This window comes from Coregonus clupeaformis, chromosome 8, assembly GCF_020615455.1.
Source record: "Coregonus clupeaformis isolate EN_2021a chromosome 8, ASM2061545v1, whole genome shotgun sequence".
NCBI lineage: Eukaryota > Metazoa > Chordata > Actinopteri > Salmoniformes > Salmonidae > Coregonus > Coregonus clupeaformis.
Genome location: NC_059199.1, coordinates 25,577,257 through 25,600,932, shown reverse-complemented (window position 1 = coordinate 25,600,932; position 23,676 = coordinate 25,577,257). Strand labels below are relative to the sequence as shown.

General features: G+C 42.0%; 1 protein-coding gene across 2 annotated transcripts; it reads right to left on the bottom strand.

Moving 5' to 3' along the window:
* Positions 1-14: 14 nt before the first annotated feature.
* On the bottom strand, positions 15-15,807 carry LOC121571451 (CUB domain-containing protein 1-like). Of its 2 annotated transcripts, XM_041882912.1 has the most exons (12): positions 15,734-15,807; positions 15,551-15,598; positions 8,111-8,344; positions 7,495-7,851; positions 7,162-7,371; positions 6,638-6,994; positions 6,124-6,486; positions 5,638-5,835; positions 5,045-5,407; positions 4,039-4,395; positions 1,568-1,655; positions 15-1,430 (listed from the first exon to the last, which is right to left on the bottom strand). In XM_041882912.1, exons 2-12 carry the CDS (start codon positions 15,591-15,593, stop codon positions 902-904), a joined length of 3,099 nt encoding a protein of 1,032 aa, XP_041738846.1. In that variant the 5' UTR covers positions 15,594-15,598; positions 15,734-15,807; the 3' UTR covers positions 15-901. The 2 variants fall into 2 exon arrangements, with proteins under 2 accessions (XP_041738846.1, XP_041738845.1); XM_041882911.1 differs by lacking the exon at positions 15,734-15,807 and having other exon boundaries at positions 15,551-15,716.
* Positions 15,808-23,676: the final 7,869 nt, after the last annotated feature.

Below are 23,676 nucleotides of genomic sequence, written 5' to 3'. Positions count from 1 at the left end.
AGAGGATTGTCATAATCTGATGACCCTTGGCGTCTTGCTAAAGGTTTGGTTGTTTCCCGTAAAAGTTCCTCATGGTAACTACACCAAAACCTTCCAAACAATCATCCTGTCTTCCGTGGTTGAAGTTCCTGTGGTTACAACAAACTACAAGCCAGGACTTAAAGGTCACAGGTTTTAGCCAAAGGATGAAAGAATGTCACTTTTCCCATCACAACAAGGAGGAAACAATTTGTATTTTCTTTGCTAGTCTTTTTAGATGCCTTTTGAAGCAATATTGTTTTGGAATGATTCCCTTATCTATCCTAGATACAGTATTATTCACAATATCACACTGTACATAGACCACTCAAAATGTCTAAGGAATTTATTTAAAAAATTGGCAGAGTAAAAGTTCAGTAATGTCTAAAAATACAGATTTACAGAGAAAAACCTTTGACACAAGGCATAAACAATTCTAAAAATTCTAAAAGTAACCCAAGGTTACTCATTAGGTACAAAACAAGCAACCCTGCTCATAAACCCATAGCACACGAGTGGTCCAGGGCAACATTCAATATATTAAATACATACTAGCATATAAAACAAATATAAAATACTATCAAGAAATATACACAAAACCAAGTAGATCAGTATTGTAAAAACAAAAGAACAGCACCATGTGCTGTTTCAGAAATGACTTTCTAGGAGCTTGGAGGAAACGTAGACACAGAGGCTCCAATGAAAGGTAGTAATAGTAATTTGTCTGATGGTCTTGTGCAGTAGGCACAACACCACTAATACAGACTCCCTGAATGTTATGCAAAGGCACATTTCCGCCCCATTTCTACACTGCAGTGAACCTGAAACACTTGGAGCTATATGAAATGAGTAACAGTAGTCCATCTCACAGTACCGCCTCAGGCTAAATGGATTCCTCCCCCTCCGAGTCGATGGTCTCTGGATCTAGGATTTGGTTGGCACCCGACAGTCTAATCGTATTTATATCCCCAGTGCTCTTGAACGTGTACAGCTCATTGTCCACCATCCTGCGGTCCATGAAGCCCATGCTGTCCTGGCGGTCAATGGGCGTGCGAGGTCTCGATGGGATGAAGGTTTCCGACGGGTCCAGGAAAGATCTGTACATGTCCTTCTCAGGCACCAGTTCAGGCTCATGGTCTGCAGCAGTCTCTGTGATCTCTGGCACTCCGTCCTGGAGTGCCATGAATGTCCTGTAGGTGTCGACCGGCTGTCCTTGGAAGTGGTCCTGGATGGTGCCCACATAGCTGGGCTCGCGCAGCAGGTGGCTGTACACCATGGTGTCTTCGATGGAGGCGTAGACGTGAGACTCGTTGTCCGACCGGGATTTGGGGAACACACTGTCGCCTGGGATGAAAATATTCCCTTTCCCTATGTAGATGGAAGCCTCATTGACCATCTTTCTTTTCTTCTTCCTGTAAAGCACGAAAGAGGAATACAAATGGTTTTGAGTCAAGCAGACATCAAACTACAGGGGGGGGGGGACAGCCAAGTCATACAATGACCTCAACATCAAAGCTATATATATTGTTTTGGTGAGGCAGGTGTTCACCTTAGCACCAAGCAGACGACTGTCAGCACAATGATCATAAGGAGCAGCACTGCTCCCACAGCCCCCAGGATGCCGCTCATGAGCAGCTCTACAGAGACACACACGAGCAGGAGAGAATTGTGATTAGAATGGGTAAGAATGAATGAGACATATTACACTGCTCAAAAAAATAAAGGGAACACTAAAATAACACATCCTAGATCTGAATGAATGAAATAATCTTATTAAATACTTTTTTCTTTACATAGTTGAATGTGCTGACAACAAAATCACACAAAAATTATCAATGGAAATCAAATTTATCAACCCATGGAGGTCTGGATTTGGAGTCACCCTCAAAATTAAAGTGGAAAACCACACTACAGGCTGATCCAACTTTGATGTAATGTCCTTAAAACAAGTCAAAATGAGGCTCAGTAGTGTGGGTGGCCTCCGCGTGCCTGTATGACCTCCCTACAACGCCTAGGCATTCTCCTGATGAGGTGGCGGATGGTCTCCTGAGGGATCTCCTCCCAGACCTGGACTAAAGCATCCGCCAACTCCTGGACAGTCTGTGGTGCAACGTGGCGTTGGTGGATGGAGCGAGACATGATGTCCCAGATGTGCTCAATTGGATTCAGGTCTGGGGAACGGGCGGGCCAGTCCATAGCATCAACGCCTTCCTCTTGCAGGAACTGCTGACACACTCCAGCCACATGAGGTCTAGCATTGTCTTGCATTAGGAGGAACCCAGGGCCAACCGCACCAGCATATGGTCTCACAAGGGGTCTGAGGATTTCATCTCGGTACCTAATGGCAGTCAGGCTACCTCTGGCGAGCACATGGAGGGCTGTGCGGCCCCCCAAAGAAATGCCACCCCACACCATGACTGACCCACTGCCAAACCGGTCATGCTGGAGGATGTTGCAGGCAGCAGAACATTCTCCACGGCGTCTCCAGACTCTGTCACATGTGCTCAGTGTGAACCTGCTTTCATCTGTGAAGAGCACAGGGCGCCAGTGGCGAATTTGCCAATCTTGGTGTTCTTTGGCAAATGCCAAACGTCCTGCATGGTGTTGGGCTGTAAGCACAACCCCCACCTGTGGACGTCGGGCCCTCATACCACCCTCATGGAGTCTGTTTCTGACCGTTTGAGCAGACACATGCACATTTGTGGCCTGCTGGAGGTCATTTTGCAGGGCTCTGGCAGTGCTCCTCCTGCTCCTCCTTGCACAAAGGCGGAGGTAGCAGTCCTGCTGCTGGGTTGTTGCCCTCCTACGGCCTCCTCCACGTCTCCTGATGTACTGGCCTGTCTCCTGGTAGCGCCTCCATGCTCTGGACACTACGCTGACAGACACAGCAAACCTTCTTGCCACAGCTCGCATTGATGTGCCATCCTGGATGAGCTGCACTACCTGAGCCACTTGTGTGGGTTGTAGACTCCGTCTCATGCTACCACTAGAGTGAAAGCACTGCCAGCATTCAAAAGTGACCAAAACATCAGCCAGGAAGCATAGGAACTGAGAAGTGGTCTGTGGTCACCACCTGCAAAACCAGTCCTTTATTGGGGGGGTGTCTTGCTAATTGCCTATAATTTCCACCTGTTGTCTATTCCATTTGCACAACAGCATGTGAAATGTATTGTCAATCAGTGTTGCTTCCTAAGTGGACAGTTTGATTTCACAGAAGTGTGATTGACTTGGAGTTACATTGTGTTGTTTAAGTGTTCCCTTTATTTATTTTTAGCAGTGTAGCTGCAAGTAGCAATGAAACGAGGTGCTGGCTTATGAGCAGGCTGAAAGGCAGTTGCATAGAAGCATTATACACCCTCCCTTGTAACAATGTAACAATTCAAAAACACTTTATATACAATTTTCAAGTTGATAGAGCGAAGAGAGGTGGATTTCTTAGGGTTTAATTGAGGACGTAAATCATTTTTAGGACATAAATTATTATCTCATCTTTGACGTATTGCTTCGCTTTTCTCAAATGTACTAGACAGTAATAAATGCTAAGAATGAATTGCATGCAGTTTCATTTAAATTTTGTTTTATTTATTTATTTGATATATATAATATCAACACCTGCTTTGGCACGAAGAGAAGTTGAGTTATTAGGGTTTGATTGAGAGCGCAATATACATTTTATCGAAAGTTGTGATTTTCTCTTCCATCTCGACATATCGCTGAGCTTTTTTCACACTTAGTAGAGGGATGAACATATATTCTGAGTTGAGTCAAGCTTCGCTGGCAGCATCCCTAAATACTGTTGATGATTACGTATCCCTAATAAGTGCACTAAGTGTATTGATGTCATTTAAGTTATAGACATCCAGTTACAAAAAAACGATTCTTGTTTTCTTTTCCCCTCAAATTTAAGATCTCTTAAGAGTTATTGAAATAACCAAAAAGGTCTTGAGAGAGAATTATGCAGATATCTTAGCACAAACATATTCAGTCAACTCTATAACAACATTACAAACAGGTCCTTACTGCTAGTCTTCTGCAGGGTGACCTTGCTGAGCACACTGAAGTGTCCGTCCTCCGGCATACAGTTGGACATGTTGAGATAGAAGCTCTCAGGGACCATCAGCTTGTCCTCTGACTCCTTATCCTCCCTGCGACTCAATATCTCCTCTGGAGAGCCCAGGGTCTGCACCTTGATGAAGGTGTGCCCCTGGCCACACTTGGGCTGGCTGATGTTGGTCAACAGCAGGTCGGCCTGGAGGTGGCCCGGCAGATTGATGATCCAGGACACGGTGGAGTACGGCTTCATGCCGCTGGGCCAGTTTGGGGTGGCCAGGAGGGCAGGGGAACCCATTCTGGGCTGGACTGTATATATGATGCTGTCTGAGAGACAAAGTAAGTGATGAGGAACAATAATTTTAAATACAGTTTGAACAGAGAGGTTGAAGAGAGTGAGAATGCAATTTTCCATTGAATCCATTTTTAAAACAAATCCCCTTGCCATTGCTGTATGTCAATGCCCTCTTGTGGATGTTTCACAATAAATCATAAAAAGGTAAGTGAAGAGAGTATTAAAGTAACTGTCCAGTGTTTCCAGACTGCTATGAAATATGACCTATAATTAACTACAAAATTAGTTATAGTTTTCCGTACAATTTTGTTTCATTAAGTATGTTAAAAAGCAGCTTTTCTGTGTTGGAATGGTGGGGGCGTACCCAAAAACAGAATAGTGTGGGCGTATACCTGTCATAAAAAATATTCATTCGAAATAGACCGCTGATTGGTCAGCTCATCCTCCTCAGGCATATGACATCATACTTTATGAGGAAATAGAAAGCATTTTTACAACTGTCTGTTTGAGATACAAGTTTGATACAAGTTTTTGAAGTGAATTTATGCTTTGGCCACCAATAGAGGTACAGGACGAGTCAACAATATTATTTGGGTATGACTTAACAGAACTTTTAAAAGTGAGATTTTCACTGGACAGTTACTTTAAAAGATTTAAAACATGCAAAGCCAGTTAGCATACCTGAGATTTTTTCACTGAAGGACACATTGAGGAAAGGCCCTTGAATCAGGCTAAGGTCCTTGGCTGTGGCAGTGACAGAGACGTTGGAGTGCACTTGGACTTTGCGAATGCTGCCTTCGGAGCAGAAGTAGCCAATGGAGGACCCATCACCCTCTGCTACGTGAAGGGAGACACTGCCATTGCACTCCTGTCCTGGCAGGGACTGCCTGAGGTTTCCTGTGGGGGACAGTAAATCCACGGTGCCATATACTGGGATAATGAGGTGCCAGGTGAAGCTTTGGAGTAGCGTAGGGAGGCACGTCGGCATTTTAGGGACCGTGAGGAGAGTCCCACTCACGGAGCACGAGTCTAAACTCTGGCATCCTGGAATAGATCCACAGAGGCTTGACATATTATAATGGGTTTACATACATTAATATTCTTAGTCCATCACATCTTTAGATTTGGATAATGCACAAACACCATTTGTTCTAGCTTTGTCACAAATATACTCTAACAAGAAGCTTAAGTTAGAATGGCATAGATACTGTCATAGTAGTTTCTATGTTTCGGAGGCAATACATGCAAGGCTACTGTATGCATTGTTACAGTACCTATGGTTTTTCTGGCTGTCAGACGCAGGTCTTCACTTGGACAGTCCAGGAAAGAAAGTCTGGCTTTGGTCCCTGAGGGAACTGTGATCTTCTCCTGGATCACAGAGTTCTTCCTCATCTCACAGTAGGGGTCAGATCCCCTCTTCTCAATGTGGAGGACTGGCCCTTCCTCCTCTGATGGATTTACAGTGCAGACAACTGATCAGGGAATACAAGACAGACAGGCACCATCATCTTCTGAGAAGTAGGTAACCGATCACCACTCAATTCATTTGAATGCATGAATGATCAGGCAAATTTTAGGCCACAAGAAGTTTCTTCAAAGTTTATAATGGAAATATTAGTATTATATTGGTTTGGAAAAGTCTAAGGTTGGTTTAACAGATTGCATGCAAAGAATAAAGAAGCATCTTTGGATCTTACTTGTGATTAATACAACACAAATCATGTCATATAACAATTTATGATTGCCAATAGTCTTTGTACCTGGATGGCCGCTCCTCATCACAGAGACCCTAAAGTTGAGGGACAGGCCCGGTTTGGTCCTATCTGTCTCACAGTTAAACAGGGTCATGGTGAAGCTGCCCTGCCTGTGTGTTGGCTGGGTGTCCACCAGGGTCTTCTGAATGCCCACCTTCCCGTGCGCCTTGTGGTACATCACCATCACTTCCTTCTTCCGGCAAAAAGACTCTGTGTGATTCAGGAAGTTAACCGTGTAGTTATGCATGCCGGGCACTGTGAAGTCCCACCTCATCAGGTCGTCATCAGGGAAACCTCTAGGGTAGTTGGCTGAGAAGAAGTCTGTATCTGACACCCCTCGAGGTAGGTTGGCTTTTACCACAGCCAGCACTGGAAGGAAAGGGGTTAAATTAGGTATAATGACATGAGTAATTATGTCAAGGGAGAGCTACTGAATACATATAAGCTAATAGAGACGAACTCAGTGACCTCAACAGGCATTCATTTTTTATGGCTCCTCCAACAGCTGCCAGACACTCACTTTTAATCTCCGGTCCGACGGTGACCTTGAAGTCCAGTGGCTCCAGCTTTCTGTCCCCAGGGACCTGCAGGGACACCCGGCCCTTGTACAACACCTGGACCGTGGTGATGGTGCCATCTGGGCAAAAAATGCCGATGGTGGTGGGCCCGGTGCGCTGGTATGTGATGATGGTGTAGGTATGCTCGTCAGGACAGGTTTCAGAGGGTGGGATCTGTCTCATTCCTGGCGATGGGAAGTCCAGCTGGAAGGCCAGGCCAGGTGGAACCTTCAGGTCCCAGGTGAAGGATCTGTTGAAGTCTGGGAATAGGGAGGACTCCGCCTGGACGATGTTCCCGGTGCAGGCGATCTCTGTGCAATCTGGAGGAGGAAAAACATTGTATTAGTGAAGCTAACTAATAAGCAGCTTTTGCACTTTCGAGACTCTCTCATTGGGTCCATTGCGCCAGGCAAGCTCAAATGCCACTAGAAAACAGGTCAGGTCAGGGCCCTGTTGAGGCCAGGAAAATGGGTCTGAGGCGTCTTACCAATCTCCCTGTTGATCTGCACACTGAAGACATCTTGTGGCTGTGGGCAAGTGAACTTCACAGAGGTGTTGCGGGCGGTTCTCAGGACAAGTTCTTTGGGGTTGCAGGTAGGCCCCTCCCCAACACACACACTGCACTCTTTGGCCTTGGTGTCTCTGCTGATGGTGACGATAGTGTCTGGCTCTGGGGTCACGGAGATCATCCGGCTCTCTGAAGACAATTAGAAACGTAAGCACTCTAATTTATAGTTCTGATTTCAACAAAATATAATTCACTGTACATACACTGCTCACATTAGTTTGAGCCATGAACAGAAGAGTTTAAAGGGCTTACGTTTCTTTATTGGTTTGGCAGTGGCCGTGAATACAGAGGAATCCACCTCTCGGCCTTTTTGAACTTGCAAAGACACCGTGGCTTGGCTCGGTATATGTAGGTGAGCCACGAGGCCATTCCTGCAGTATGTCTGAGTTTTGACCTCTCCTTCAGTGCTGGTCCTGGTTACAGTGTACTGGTAGCCATCTTGACACAACTCTGATTCAGTCATCTCCTTCAGCCTGTCACCAGGGAAGTCCAAACTCAAAACGGTCTTCTCCGGCACACTTAGGCCCCAGACGAGGGTTCTAATGAACTCTGAGAAGAGGGAAGGCTGAGCTGCACCTGCGGCAGGGCTGCAGGTGTCATTGGTGCATTCTGGGTAAAATAAAAATCACATAACAGGTAAGACGAGAAGAAACCTAAACAAAACCTGCTTAACGGTTCACCCTTAGGGCCAGATCTGAAAGGTGGCCTTAGCTGTTTTTATGCAGTATCTTTGTTGACACAACTACCACCCCAGCATGCCAAATTCTGAACGTATTTTTGACTGTGTAAATACGGCAATACTGGTTTGATCGAATTGAGCTGGCAGTCTAAAAGGAAACCCAACACTACAAAGTTTCTCTAGAATCACCAATTTTCCTGTGGATCAGGATGACGAAAGCACTTTGTGGTGGTTCAGTGCAGTTGAAGAGCAAGGTGACGTCCTCATCGGGGACCAGGGTAAGAGATGAGTGACAGGCCGTCTGGGTGTCATTCTCAGCGCCACTGACCGTGCACACGGAACACTGTTCCAATGGAAGGAACAGTGAGGATGACACAGTCACCGTAGCATCTTTGTCAGGGCGGACGGTCATGCGCAGACATTCTGGTGAAAATAACAAAGAAATGGTTATTTTTAATATTTTGCAAAGAGTCCAAACTGAAAAGGCTAGTTCACTACTATGTCATTGTATTGAGGAGTAAAACTGTTGTTTGAGTCAATGAACAGGCTAAGAGTTTTGAGCTGAAGGTAACAAAAATATATTATGAGACAAAAAGATTATAAAACAGTGACATAGCAGTTAAGTTTCACTGAACGTTGGGAGCAGGCTAGAACCTATTTGCATGTCTGGACTCGAGGCTGCACCGGTTATTGCACAAATACACATCCTTACAGAACACTACGCTACATGTTCCTTCATAGGAAAATATGAATGGAGGTTCTGGGCAATTCCACATTAACTTGTGAAATATACGTCTATGATAGGTTCAGATTTGGTCCAGTCCGGTCCATCTGTGGATGTTAACATCAAGGCCAGGAAGGGACTGACCAAATTTCAACTACTTTTCAACATCCATGGATGTTCGGTGCTCAGTGGTTGAGGATGCTGGTTACAATAAATGCAAAGAGAGGGGGCTCATGGGTAGGTGTCAGTAAGAGCCGGGAGAGGGGACATTGAGAGCGAGAGAGAGAGGCAGAGATAGAAAGAGTGCCTGGTTAGGTATTTTACGTATCAGCTAACCACATCATATGTTATAGCAATCTGTCAGTCGATGACACAACATCTGAGCAGGGGAACGAGACCAATAAGTAGGACAGAGCCAGCTGTTCCCTCTCTCACGTGAGCATGCCAGATATTGGTCGCGTTCCCCCGCTATACTCAGACGTTGCATGCATCAAGACGTTGCATGACACAGTCGATGACGTAGGCACGCAACCATTGGTTGATGCATGCAACATCTGAGCAGGGGAACGCGACCAATGGTAAACGGCTTGAGTCAATCATCTTAAATGTATCCACCATCCTTGGTGTGTCTAAGCCGTTTGCGCCTCCCAAAAATTGGAATGGGCATGTTCAAACAGAGGCAGAGATACGAAACCAAAAGCCAATAATTTTCACTGGTGCCCACGTGGAGTAGTCATTTCAACAAAATTATTATAATATTTTTTAAAATCCTAAATATCAATTTTCTAAAATATAGCATGCTAGCAATGCTAGCACTGTAAATTAGCTTACTCTGGATAATTTGCGCTTCTGAGAAGGGATGGAAGGGGTGGTTGTTTAAGAAAACATTTAGCAACTGGCAATCAGCGCTCCACTCATACCTACTTTTCCCAATATGAACTTTCCCAGGCTCTCGAGAACAATGTGAGCGAGACATGGGGTGCATTCAGTTCGCTTGAACGTTTGCGGAATGGTTTATACTGAACACGTTACCCCAAAACATTATTGTACGCTCTTGAACAGACAAAGGTACGTTTGCTCAGTTCTGTGGGTGTGCCTTGAAGCAATGAGTGACGTATTTAAAGGGCAGCGGTGCATTTAGACCCACAACCCAACCCCTCTCCATTTTTCCAACTGGTCTTTCAGTACAGTGCCGTTTCCGTTTAATTGAACGTTCCACTACGTTTTTTCATACTGAATGCAGGCCTGGAAGCCGAGGCTACCAACAGAGTGAATGTGAAAATGGATTCAAAATGTTCGCCCTCTGCTGGTGATTTACAGGATGTGCAATGATACAAGTAAACAGAGGGCTGTGATTGGTTACATTGCCTACTATGCCAATTTCTCTGTATAAAATGGGCCAAAACTTTAAAACTATACATGTTAAACAATATATTGAAAAGTAACCAAATAAAAAAATATTTTCATGTTTATATTTTTCAATATTCATAAATTAAATGTAAGAAAATTGTTATTGAAATCAAAATACTACTCATATTACAGAGCAAGCGGTAATATTTTTGTCCAGGCCACTTATGTCTATTTTAGACAGTGGTGGAAAAAAGTGCCCATGTGTCATACTTGAGTAAAGGTAAAGACACCTTAATAGAAAAGGACTCAAGTAAAAGTGAAAGTCGCCCAGTACATTCCTACTTGAGTAAAAGTCTAAAAGTATTTGGTTTTAAATATACTTAAGTATCAAAAGTAAATGTAATTGCTAAAATATAATTAAGTATCAAAAGTAGAAGTAAAAGTATAAATAATTTCAAACTCTTTATATTAAGCAAACCATATGGCACCATTGTCTTTGTTTTTTAAATTTACTGATAGCCAGGGGCACGCTCCAACACTCAGACATCATTTATAAATTAAGCATGTGTTTAGTGAGTCCGCCAGATCAGAGGCAGTAGGGATGACCAGGGATGTTCTCTTGATAAGTGTGTGAATTAGACAATTCTCATGTCCTGCTAAGCATTCAAAATGTAACAAGTACTTTTGGGTGTCAGGGAAAATGTATGGAGTAAAAAGTACATAATTGTATTTAGGAAGGTAGTGAAGTAAAAGTAAAAGTTGTCAAAAATATAAATAGTAAAGTAAAGTCCAGATAACCAAAAAAACGACTTCATCTTCAATGCCTGGATAGGTATTTTTGAAACGGCAAGAGTCACCCTCTGAATGGCACACATACACAAGCCATGTCTCAATTGTGTCAAGGCTTAAAAATCCTTCTTTAACCTGTCTCCTCCCCTTCATCTACACTGATTGAAATGGATTTAACAAGACAAAATATTTAAGTGCCTTTGAACGGGGTATGGTAGTAGGTGTCAGGCACACCAGTTTGTGCCAAGAACTGGAATGCTGCCGGCTTTTTCACGGTCAACAGTTTGTGTAACAAGAATGGTCCACCACCCAAAAGGACATCCAGCCAACTTAACACAGCTGTGGGAAGCATTGGAGTGAATATGGGCCAGCATCCCTGTGGAATGCTTTCGACACCTTGTAGAGTCAATGCCCCGACAAATTGAGGCTGGGGTGCAACTCAATATTAGGAAGGTGTCCTTAATGTTTTGTACAGTCAGTATGTTTGATGTATTTATGCAGGGCTCATCTGAAAAAGAGACCCTAGTCTCAGTATGACTTTCCAGTCAAAATAAAAGGTTTAATAATAATAATAATAATAATTATTATTATTATTATTATTATTATTATTATTATTATTATTATTATAAGGTAGGCGTGCTTTCGTTTGTTTCCTGCCGTTTCAAATGAAGGGTGTTGCGCTAGTCTGTTGCGCTTGTTGCAGTAAAACTATGTGCGGTTATTATGAGCAAGACAACATCGAATGTTGGCTTCAACTTGGTTTTCATAAAACAAAGTGTTCCATTACAAAGGGAACCCAGTTTTTGGTTGCTTTTTCGTTTTAAAACATGGTACAGTAACCCCCCAATAACCCTTCAACATCTCAAATGGCGAGACTGACAATCTACCACATGAACAGACTTCATTAGTGTGCTTGAGTCGGAAGCATTCTGTCTATTTAGTCAGGCAATGCTCACATTATTCTGACATATTGTAGGATGTCAATGCATAATGTGATTGGGTAGGCCTATAAAAAAATATAATTATTCTTAGTGGTAATGCATACTTTTTTGGCATACATTTTTTGGGGCAGTTTTCTTTCTATAGGCTATTACAACAATTCAATGTAAAATGTAAGTCCTTGAAAATTATAATTAAGTGCTTGAAAAAGTCCTTGAATTTGACTTGCAAATGTCTGCATGAACCCTGTATAGGTTACTTGCTCAGCCCGCAAATGAAAGATAAAATCACCCGCTATTGAAATTATGCTTTCCTGTCAGATCTTGACCCAGGCCAGTTTTATATTTATTTATTCGGGGCAGTAGTTCAGTTGGCACTGGCCCGGTGTGCCACTGGCAAATTTACCTGAATGTTGAGCCCTGCTGTAGGGCCTATGTCTACCACTTTGTGTAGACGTTAGCGATGTCTATGATACCCTAACCGTTTTTGGGTAGATGGAAAGGCAAATCTACCTGGCAGAATCATGATTATTTGCATCAGTGGCCATTTGTTTTGAATACTCCATCACAAGTGTGCTACAGAAACACCTCTAGCCAAACAACATTTTGGCTGGTACACATCTGAATTAAAGGGTAACTACACTAACAAATAAAATAATCAGATTTTACCCAGACCTCATAAATGGTCCCCTGATGTTGTTTAAGCGTTGTTGTGGAGTTAGAACATCCAATTTTGTTGTTTGTCTATCATTAAAAAGTGTGATTTTGAGAGCGAAAACCTGAAAATAACTGGGGGAAATCGCAGTCCTCCTGCCCGTTTTTATTTTTATTTTGCAGTGGTATCGTTTTGGTATGTAAGAACACAAGGACATGCTAATTTAAAAGATGGCTAGTCATTATTAGCCTGGTTCTGTATGGAATGCAGGTACATTATGAGACACAGGCCAGGTCATGTGCTGGTGCCACTAACTGAAAAAGTTAGTAGCACCAGTGCCACCAGTGGAAAAAGGTAGTGTAGAACCCTGTATCCATAATTATGCAATTCTGTATAGTACAGATCAGGGACCCATTATGTCATTCTGTTATCAGGTGTTAATCCACTTCACTTACTGTAGTTCAATAACCAAGATATTTTTTTTTTTAACTCAGTGTGTAATATAGCTGACACCCCATTCTTTCTGCCGACATCTTTTTATGTTAATTCAGAGTAGATTGAAGAGTTGGTCACATAAAAAAAAACTGAGGGAGATTTTATCGTCATTCTGTTATGAAACTTTACATCTGCACTGTTCTTCAAGTAAATGTGTTTTTGTAAAATGTTCAGTCGAAATTGTTTAAACTGTAGTCCTTGTGCATAGAGTTGTATGGTTTCCTTAACTTTGCAATCAATGCTTTTTGTTTGGCATACATTTTAAGGTGAAAATCTGAGTCTCTGCGTTATTCTGTCCACCTACAGATGAAACATTATGGAGTCTTAAAGGAGGCCTGGGTGAGGCTAAATGTCACAAATGTTCCAACTTATTTATTAATTATTTCTCAATTATGCTTTAAGATACAGATGTCAAATATATGTCAACAATCCTTCCACCAAAGGACCATTCTATGGATTAAATGTTGTGAAAATCCCCAAAATCATGGTCTTTTTTTGTTCTAAATGGCCTCAGACTGTGAGAACATGACTGTAAATAAGAGGTGTGTCAGGAACAATGACTCTCAGTGTGCATCCTAAATGGCACCCTATTCCCTATATAGTGCACTACTTTTGACCAGAGCCTTATGGGCCCTGGTCAAAAGCAGTGCACTACAATGTAAATAGGGTGCCATTTGGAACACAACTTCAGTCAAAGCTATAATAATGACAAAGTTTGTGATGTTTACTTGCCCTAATAAAATGTGTGAAACTCATTATCAATGCAGCTACTTCAGTGAAAGGGTGTCATTTAAAAAATAGGATGCTGTATTGTTAACCTATGGCTAAAACAGTCCACCCTACACTCCAAAATCCATGGACCCCTGCTCAATGGTAAAACATGTTCCTCATAATGATTAGGCATGGTTACTGAAAATCTTACTTAGGCTGATATGCCCTAGAATTTCCTTTTGGAACAGATTGTTGTTAATCATTAATGAAGCAAAGACATTATTTAATTTGATATTTTGTGCCTCCTAAACCGCCATAAACATGTATTTTAAAACTAAACATAGAGGGTAAAAGACATGGCAGACAGAGGCCAGGGTTATACTCAGCTGAGGGTATGTTGTTGCTACCGTTTGTACTCCAGATAATGTGATATAACCAAAGATTTTTGGTGTCCATTACTGGACGTTACAGGTTTGCCCATACAAACTGCCACCATAGATTCTTCAACTAACCTTGTATTGACGATACTCTCTTCGTTCTCGATTCTGGAAAACAGTTACCTTATGTCTGAGTACAGTTAAAAACAACAGTGAAAACTCAGAAAGATATTAAATCCATGTTTTGTATCGATACAGTTACATAGCAGGATTTATTTTTAACGATATATCGTATTGACAATATCGCAATATTATTTTTGCGCTAGTTTGCTGTAGCAGGATCAAAACTCAAGTATTTTTCCTTCATAGCTTGTTCTCCATCTTCTTTTTAATAGGGAGCCAATTTGTTTTCAGCACTTTTATTTCCATGTCTGATCAAAACTTGTTTTCTCATGGCTCTCTATTGTCCCTTTGCAGCAGCCATATGGTGAGTAATATGTTTGGAACATGGAATCACAAAAGAAATCACAGTATTGAATCGCAATACATATAGAATCATGAGAACCGCAATAAATATCGTATTGGCACCTAAGTATCGGAATCATATCGTGAGGTCCCTGGCAATTCCAAGCCCTACCTCTTGTATGTGTGTGGATCTTTGTTTTGGTCGCACTGTGTGACACGGTGTCATCTACTTCTATGCGTGGCCGAGTCGCATAGAAACAACTAGTTCCTGCAAAGATGCTAGGAAATGCTAGATGTGCGGCAGCTAAAACGACAAGGAACCTCCTAGCGCGGTACAAAACATGGATTTACTATCTTTCTGAATTTTCTCTGGTGTTTGTAGAACCACCTGCAACTGGACACAGGCATTTATAAGACAACAGTTTTCAAGAATCGAGAATGAAGAGAGTATCGCCAATACCAGGTTAGTTGAAAAATCTATGCCGACATTTTGTATAGGCAAACCTGTAATGTCTAGTAATCGACACCAAAAATCTTTGGTTATATCACATTATCTGGCATACAAACTGTAGCAAGGTTTGTTGCTGAGCATGTTGGTTATTTTAGGCCTCATTTCACAGTGTCAACTCAATCAACATGAGATCTGACACAAGTTGGAGAAAGATGTCTGACTATTTCAGTACAAATTGAGCCTTCTTTGTGTTCTATTGAAATTAACTTCAGTATAAGCAGGCTGTTTTCAGCTTTTCACTTCTCAGTTTTCCATCTGTCCTACCTGTCTAAATGTAATGTGGGCAAAATGTCATACAAGCCTGTCTGACCATAGTGCAGCTGTAAGCAAGCAGGTCGGTTCTGCTGGCTAACCCATTTGTAAACTATTTCCAATTGCAGTGGATCAAGAATATGCAGAATGCTGTTACAGATTACATGAAATAATGTCAATCATTTCTCACTTTTTTAGCAAATATATCAAACTAAAAACTAGTAACCACTTTAGTATATAATTATTCAGTTTATCGACATATTTTGCAACATTGAGAATATGGAAAGGCCACACTCAGTACATAATTTGCAACTGATAGTTAATTTGCTAAATTTGAAAGGTTGTTTTGAATGTTCTCTCACCCGACATGTTGAGGAGCAGAGTCACAATTCCCAGGAGCAGCATGTCCCCTAATAAAACAAAAATATGTGCCTAAATGTTTCCGATAAATGTTATCAAAACACCGATATTTGCATTAAGTAAAATCCGAGGTTAAAACATTTTCGATGGCGGTGACAGAGCAGTAACTTCCTGATTTACACTACCTGTTTCACGCAGAGGGCGTGTACGCTCCCATTAACCGGTAACCTGTTGAAACTTGACGGAAGATTGTAGTTGACAGGCTGGTCTCATAGACTAGACGTAACATAATAAACGAAAATCCAGGACACACAAATTAGTATGACACAGTATGTTGAGTTTGGTATGGTTACATAAAACAGAAGGTTACTTAAGCCAAAACGAAAGCAGGGTGGTTGGTCAGGTGTATAACGTGAACACATAGCAACATTTTGACATTTACATTTTAGTAATTTAGCAGACACTCTTATCCAAAGCGACTTATAGTAGTGAGTGCATACATTTTCATACTTTTTTCCCGTACTGGTCCCCCCATGTGTGTTCCAAGCTCATCATGGACAACATTAGCATTTTAGCTAATTAGCAACTCTGCATCTACTTAATAATGTTAAGCTACTTTTCAACCAGTGGAGGCTGCTGAGGGGAGGACGGCTCATAATAATGGAAGGGCATCAAACCATGTGTTTGATGTATTTGATACCATTCCACGTATTCCACTCCAGCAATTACCACAGCCCGTTCTCCCCAATTAAGATGCCACCAACCTCCTGTATTTGCAAATACTTAGCATGTGCATACACAAAAATGTATGCACGCATGACTGTAAGTCGCTTTGGATAAAAGCGTCTGCTAAATGGCATATTATTATATTATTATGTTAGTTAACCCTTCCCGTAACCCTAACCCTTTAACCTGACCCTAACCTTAACCCCTAGTCTAGCTAACGTTCAACACCTAGCTAACGTTAGCCACAACAAATTGGAATTCATAACATATTATACATATTGCAAATTTGTAACATATTGTACAAATTGTCATTCGTAACATATCATACGAAATGGATGATGGACATCCACAAATTAATACATACAATACCAAACATAACATATCGTACTACACTGAACAAAAATATAAACGCAACATGTAAAGTGTTGGTCCCATGTTTCATGAGCTGAAATAAAAGATCCCTACATTTTCCATTTGCACAAAAAGCTTATTTCTCTCAAATTTTGTGCACACATTTGTTTACATTCCTGTTGGTGAGCATTTCTCCTTTGCCAAGATAATCCATCCACCTGACAGGTGTGGCATATCAAGAAGCTGATTAAACAGCATGGTGTTTATACAGGTGCGCCTTGTGCTGGGGACAATAAAAGACCACTCTAAAATGTGCAGTTTTGTCACACAACACAATGCCACAGATGTCTCAAGTTTTGAGGGAGCATGCAATTGACATGCTGACTGCAGGAATGTCCATCAGAACTGTTGCCAGAAAATTTAATGTTAATTTCTCGACCATAAGCCGCTTCCCACGTTATTTTAGAGAATTTGGCAGTACATCCAACCGGCTTTACAACCGCAGACCACGTGTATGGTGTCGTGTGGGCGAGCGGTTTGCTGATGTCAACATTGTGAACAGAGCGCCCCGTGGTGTCGGTGGGGTTATGGTATGGGCAGGCATAAGCTACGGACAATGAACACAATTCCATTTTATCGATGGCAATTTGAATGCACAGAGATACCGTGATGAGATCCTGAGGCCCATTGTCGTGTCGTTCATCCGCCACCATCACCTCATGTTTCAGCATGATAATGCAAGGACCCATGTCGCAAGGATCTGTGTACACAATTCCTGGAAGCTGAAAATGTCCCAGTTCTTTCATGGCCTGCATACTCACCAGACATGTCACCCATTGAGCATGTTTGGGATGCTCTGGATCGACGTGTACGACAGCGTGTTCCAGTTCCTGCAAATATCCAATAACTTCACACAGCCATTGAAGAGGAGTAGGCAACGTTCCACAGGCCACAATCACCAGCCTGATCAACTCTATGCGAAGGGGATGTGTCACGTTGCATGTGTCAAATGGTGGTCACACCAGATACTGACTGGTTTTCTGATCCACGCCCCTACCTTTTAAAAAAATGATCTATATTCTCAGTCATGTGAAAAATCCATAGATTAGAGCCTAATTTGAAATTATTGCATGTTGTGTTTATATTTTTGTTCAGTATAATTTGAGTGTTCCAGAATTTAGTTTACTATGTAAATCCAGGTTGTTGTTGAAGCCTTGAGCTGATACGTCAAATCTTATCTGACGTGACACCCCTCTCTCTGTTTCGGCTTTATTGATGCCCTACATTAATTAGAATATTTCCTTAATTGTGACAAGACTGCATTTTATAAGAGTGCAGCATTATTTGGGCAACCATTGTGCATCCCTCCTTGTGTGTTGTGTTGATTTATTGCAGAGTGCACCCACTAGGTACACACTGGTTGACATACGACATTCAAGCTTTGGTGAAACCAGTTTGACAGCAGGTAGCGTGGTTGTTTTCATGTTGTTTATGTTTTTAGAGAATGCCTGTGTCAGAAGATAACAACGAAGGATTTCCCTACTGAGGAAGTAGAAGTTCTAAACCATGTATGGTGGAAGTTATCAGAGACAGCATTGCAAAGCTTTGCTCCTATCATCACAAAATGTTACTACTGTATTATCTTACTCTAGTAAGTTTGTGTGGCTGTGTCAGTTTAAATGATATTCTGGAGCATTACGGTAATAATGAGAAGATAGGAACCCTAGGAAGACCACATGAGGGCAGCAACACACAACTAATGGTCACTGATTAAAGTAACTGCCCAGTGTTTCCAGATTTATATTAAATATGACCTATAATTACTTACAATATGAGTGAAATCGTTTTCCTTCCAAAAAAGTGTAATTAAGAATGTTAAAAAGCAGCTTTTCTGTGTTGGAATGGTGTGTGCGTATACCGGTCATTAAAAATATTAATGCGAGTAGACTGCTGTTTGGCCAGCTCATCTTCCTCTAGACTGCTGATTGGCCAGATCATCATTATTACATTATACTCTATGAGGAAATAGCAAGCATTTTTTTATTGGTCTGTTTGAGATCAAGTTTGAGGTCAAGTTTTTTTCTCAAATGTATGCTTTGGCCACAAATACAAGTATAGGTCGAGTCAACAACACTGTTTGGGTATGAGTTAACAGAATATTAACTTTTAAAAGTGAGATTTTCACTGAAAAGTTACTTTAAATGAGAAGGCTATCAATACTTCACATTTATTAAAGCATGAAACACACCAAGAATCTCACTCCCGATAGACTGCCGATAGGTACTTATCACAGTGGGAGGCTGTTCCTTCTCTTGCTAGAACAAAAGCGGTACCTGCTGCGTGCGGAGTGCCGACCCGGTAGCGATGAACCTACCGATTGGGGACAAGAACTGTGACTAGCTTTACTCTCCGGAGCAGGGCGCCGTTGAAAGGAGTGATAACTGGAGTGGCGTTACGTGTTGAGGACGGCCAACTGAAGTTGTGTGACACCCGTCGTTTGGTGCGACACAGACCCGGTGGAGAACGTGGTGAAACAGAGAAGACACTGTCTGTACTACTGAGTTTTGATGCAGCGTTTTTACCAGATAAAGTCAAGTTAGGATGTGTCAGTTATCCTGTGAGAGCTTTTGTCCTGAACCCATTACGGTGTTTTAGGTGTCAAGCTTATGGTCATGTGGCAGCAGTGTGTAGGAGGGAGATTCCTATATGTGAGAAGTGTGCAGGAGGACATGAGACCAAGGAATGTGTAGTATCGGTGGAAAAAGTTGTGTGTGTTAACTGTAGGGGTGCCCATGGTGCTGGAGATCAGAGGTGTCCGGTGAGAGAAAGGCATCAGAGTAGTGCAGAAGGTGTCGTATGCTGAGACAGTGAAGAGAGTAGTAGAGGAAGATGGGTCCAGGGTGAAGGATCCTAAGACGATCCCTGTGAGTAGGCTGAGGTCAATAGAGAGTGATAGGAATAACGTGCTTCAGTTCAGTTTTTTTTTTTTTGGTGTTCATGGCCATGGTTGTCAACTGTATCGCAGGAATAGAATGTAAATCACAGAGGATAGATGTTGTGGTGGTAGCTGCAGAGAAGTACTTGGGTGTACGAGATTTTACTGCAGAAGAGTTACAAAGTGTTTTGAACGATAGTGTTCTCTCCTCCCAGGCTGCTGGCCTGGTGTAGGATCTGATAGGGCCAAAGTAGTGGAATAGTGATGAGGTTTTAATGGGTGTAGGGTTAGTTAGTAGGGAAATGTTTCCCCATACTACAGAATAGTAGGCTGATACACAGCCAATACAGTAGGTTGCGGCATGCACCTATAACATTTGTTTGCGGACTGCCATATTACCAAAGAAGAATGCATCAACGGATGAGCCAGTCACACTTCATATGCAATATAGGATATGGGATGGTAGATAGCTAAGTGCACAGACGCAATGCACACAACACTAATTACTTCCTCCAAGCTAGCTATCCACTGTGTAGCTAGTATTGTCATTGTAATTAAATCACAATGGATTAGCTAGTTTCCATGAAACAGCTGCCTGTGTTAGCTGCCGAGTTAGTGCAGTGTCCTTATGTTGTGCTAGCTAGCGAATATGCTAACATTAGCTAGCTAGCTAAACATTTGGCTATGGGCTGACACTGGTGGGATTATGGAGACTGAATTAAAGTGTTGCTTCTTCATCTTGCTAGGTAGTTATGTAGCTGTGGCCATCTGGCTAGTTTCAACAAAGATTTGTATAACTAACTCAAGATAGACCAGAGGCTGTCATTTCCAATGGGATCAAATTAATCATAGTGGGCAGAGCCAAGCACGAGCTAGCAAGATCTTATTGGCGTGTTCTAGCATGTATTTGCATATTTCCGTTAGGGAACGCCTATGTGAAGTGCGAGGGTGCATTAACTCAATTCGCCCTTGCACTCCTAAAGAACGCAATTTTTAGAAACTTTGGCAAAGGGTAAAGTCTACAAAACTTAGTCTCTCTGTTCGTAACATATTCTAGTTTTGGAAACATAAAACTGTATTTAGATCAAATGTTTCGTCGATGAGAAAATGTGCATAATATCGGCCAAAATCCATCTCGCTCCATCTTCTCCCACTGCCGGCCACTGGGCTTTCTCTCGTCACCATATTTGGTAGTGAGTGGAAACGCCAACCGGATGCTTCACTTATATACATCCGGTGAAATATCTTGCTCATTGTTCCATCTGGTTGTGGTATCAACAAGGGTTTTCTACAAAACAGCAACATTAGTGCAAATGGCTTGGAATCTAGACCATAAGCAATACGCACGGATAAGCATTGCCAAACAACGCTACTGCCACCTTCAGGTTTAGAGTATTTTAACAAGGCTGAGTGGCTGACGACTTCCAAGCAAGGTCTTTGCAGTGCGAATACAAAGAAGATTGAAAGCCAACACTGTTCAGAGCCTCTGACATCCGTGAGTCGAGGACATTTCTGGTTACGACAACGAATCATATCACCGTCTGCAACCAAGAAGTAACCAAGAATTGCACTCGCCAACCAATCCGAGACGCCAGTGCAACCAAGAAGTAAGAAGACGCCTTCGTCCAATGACTCTTATGTGTAACGTAATGGAACTGAGAGTCACGATCAACGGCTATCTCAGGAGAAGCAAAGAGTTGTAATACAAACTAAATATACAGTGAGCTCCAAAAGTATTGGGATAGTGAAATGTTTGGTTGTTGCTTTGGCTCTGTACTGGATTTGAAATGATACAATGACTATGAGGTTAAAGTGCAGACTGTCAGCTTTAATTTGAGGGTATTTTCATACATATCGGGCGAACCGTTTAGAAATTACAGTACTTTTTGTACATAGTCCCCCCATTTTATAGGACCAAAAGTATTGGGACAAATTAACTTATGTGTATTAAAGTAGTCAAAAGTTTAGTATTTGGTCCCAAATTCCTAGCATGCAATGATTGAATCAAGCTTGTGACTCTACAAATTTGTTGGATGCATTTGCTGTTTGTTTTGGTTGTGTTTCAGATTATTTTGTGCCCAATAGAAATGACTAAATAATGTATTTGTCATTTTGGAGTCACTTGTTGTAAATAAGAATAGAATATGTTTCTAAACACTTATAAATTAATGTGGATGCTACCAGCATGACGGATAGTCCTGATGAATTGTGAATAATGATGAGTGAGAAAGTTAGACACACAAATATCATACCCCCAAGACATGCTAACCTCTCACCATTACAATAACAGGGGAAGTTATCTTTTTTTTTTTTTTTTTTTGGGGGTGGGGGACACATACGGGCTATGTTGAGAGGTAGCTTGCAAATATGCATTTCATTGCACTGTTTACACCCCGCTGTATCCCGTGTATATGACAAATAAAATGTGATTTGATTGAATCTGATTCGATTTGTGACAGTAAGGAGGCTTGCCATTTCAAGAGTCATAGTTCTAAAAGAGAGTACACCAGGGCTATATCTCCGGATAAATTGGGCCAGGAGGGCTGTACTGTTCCGAGGTGGCAACCCAGCAACAATGCACACTTGTTGGGTCAACACAAGATGCAGTTCAGCCTTTACAGGAAGCAGACTTTCAAGTGGGTGGTTGAAAAGGCTCTGTGGTATGCTGGGTATTTGGTGGCATCAATGAAGAGTGACGCAAAAAAAACATGCTGCCCATCAGATGACTTTCAAGGAGTACCTGGAGGTCCCACCCCAGCATCCAGTCCACACCTATACCCGCATCAGTCCTCCGCTCCTGTACGGGCTACTCCACCATCAGCTGGGCCTCAGTCCGTGGCCTTGACTCCTGTGCCCGGCTGGACCTCTGTCCGTGCCCTAGACACCCGTGCCCGGCTGGGCCTCTGTCCGTGCTCTCGACACCCATGCCCGGCACCTCCACACCTGTGCCCGGCTGGGCCTCTGTTCATGATCTCCATGATCTCCACACCTATGCTCAGCTGTCCCTCAGTCAGCGCCGTCCTCTGCTCCTTATGGGCTGGGCATTCTGATGGAGCCAGCGACCAGTTGCTCTCCATTTTCAGTTAATTATATATAATTGTAATTATTTGTGTTCAATTGTTTGTCCCCCTGTGGTGTTTATTTAACTGTATATACAGCATCATACTCAACAGTATTCTCCCCTTCCTCTTAATTCACTGAGCACAAAAGCCCTTAGCTGAATGGCGCAGTCGATAGAGCATGAGACTTCATCTCAGGGTCGTTGGTTCGAGCCCCACGATGCATGCTAAATTTTTTCGATCAAATACAGTTTAACTTTCCACTTACAAAGACTGATTTAAAAATTATAATATAGACCTAAACAAATCTAGTTGAACAAGGCCCAGTTTCCCAAAACCATCGTAGTTGTGATGAACTTAGCCTGAAGATTATTTTGGGAAACGGGCCCAGACTGGTACCCAGGCTAACAATATCACTTCAACAATGGGAATTCATCATTATACTTTGCTCCAAGACTTTGCTGTTTTCTTGCACTGATAATCAACACCTAACCTACCATGCCATGTCCTTATCATATCCCTCTCTCCATATTTCTATACTTTACAGTACCAGTCAAAAGTTTAGACACACCTACTCATTCAAGGGTTTTTCTTATATATTTATTCAAAGAGAACAAATCATAATTGTTATGCTGGGAAGTAGATGGTAGACGTTAATTCTTCCCTGTTCTCAATGTTTCTCCACTGAACAAAGAGACAGGATGCAGTTTATAGCCTCAAGCCTAGCATGTGGCTGACCAATTATAATTCCTTACAATAAAATTGGGCCACTGGCCAAACCCCCAAGTATCCTGTTTCAGGCTCAATGTATCTATTCTAAACAGATGTTGAACTGAAAAACAACTATTTTCATTGATTGTTAAATCCCTCTTGACCACTAGTCCTCTTGACCCCTAGTCCTCTTGACCACTAGTCCTCTTGACCTCTAGTTCTCTTTGTTGTGTATATGTATCTTCAAATATTCTTACAATGTCTTCACTATTATTCTACAATGTAGAAAATAGTAAAAATAAAGAAAAACCCTTGAATGAGTAGGTGTTTCCAAACTTTTGACTGG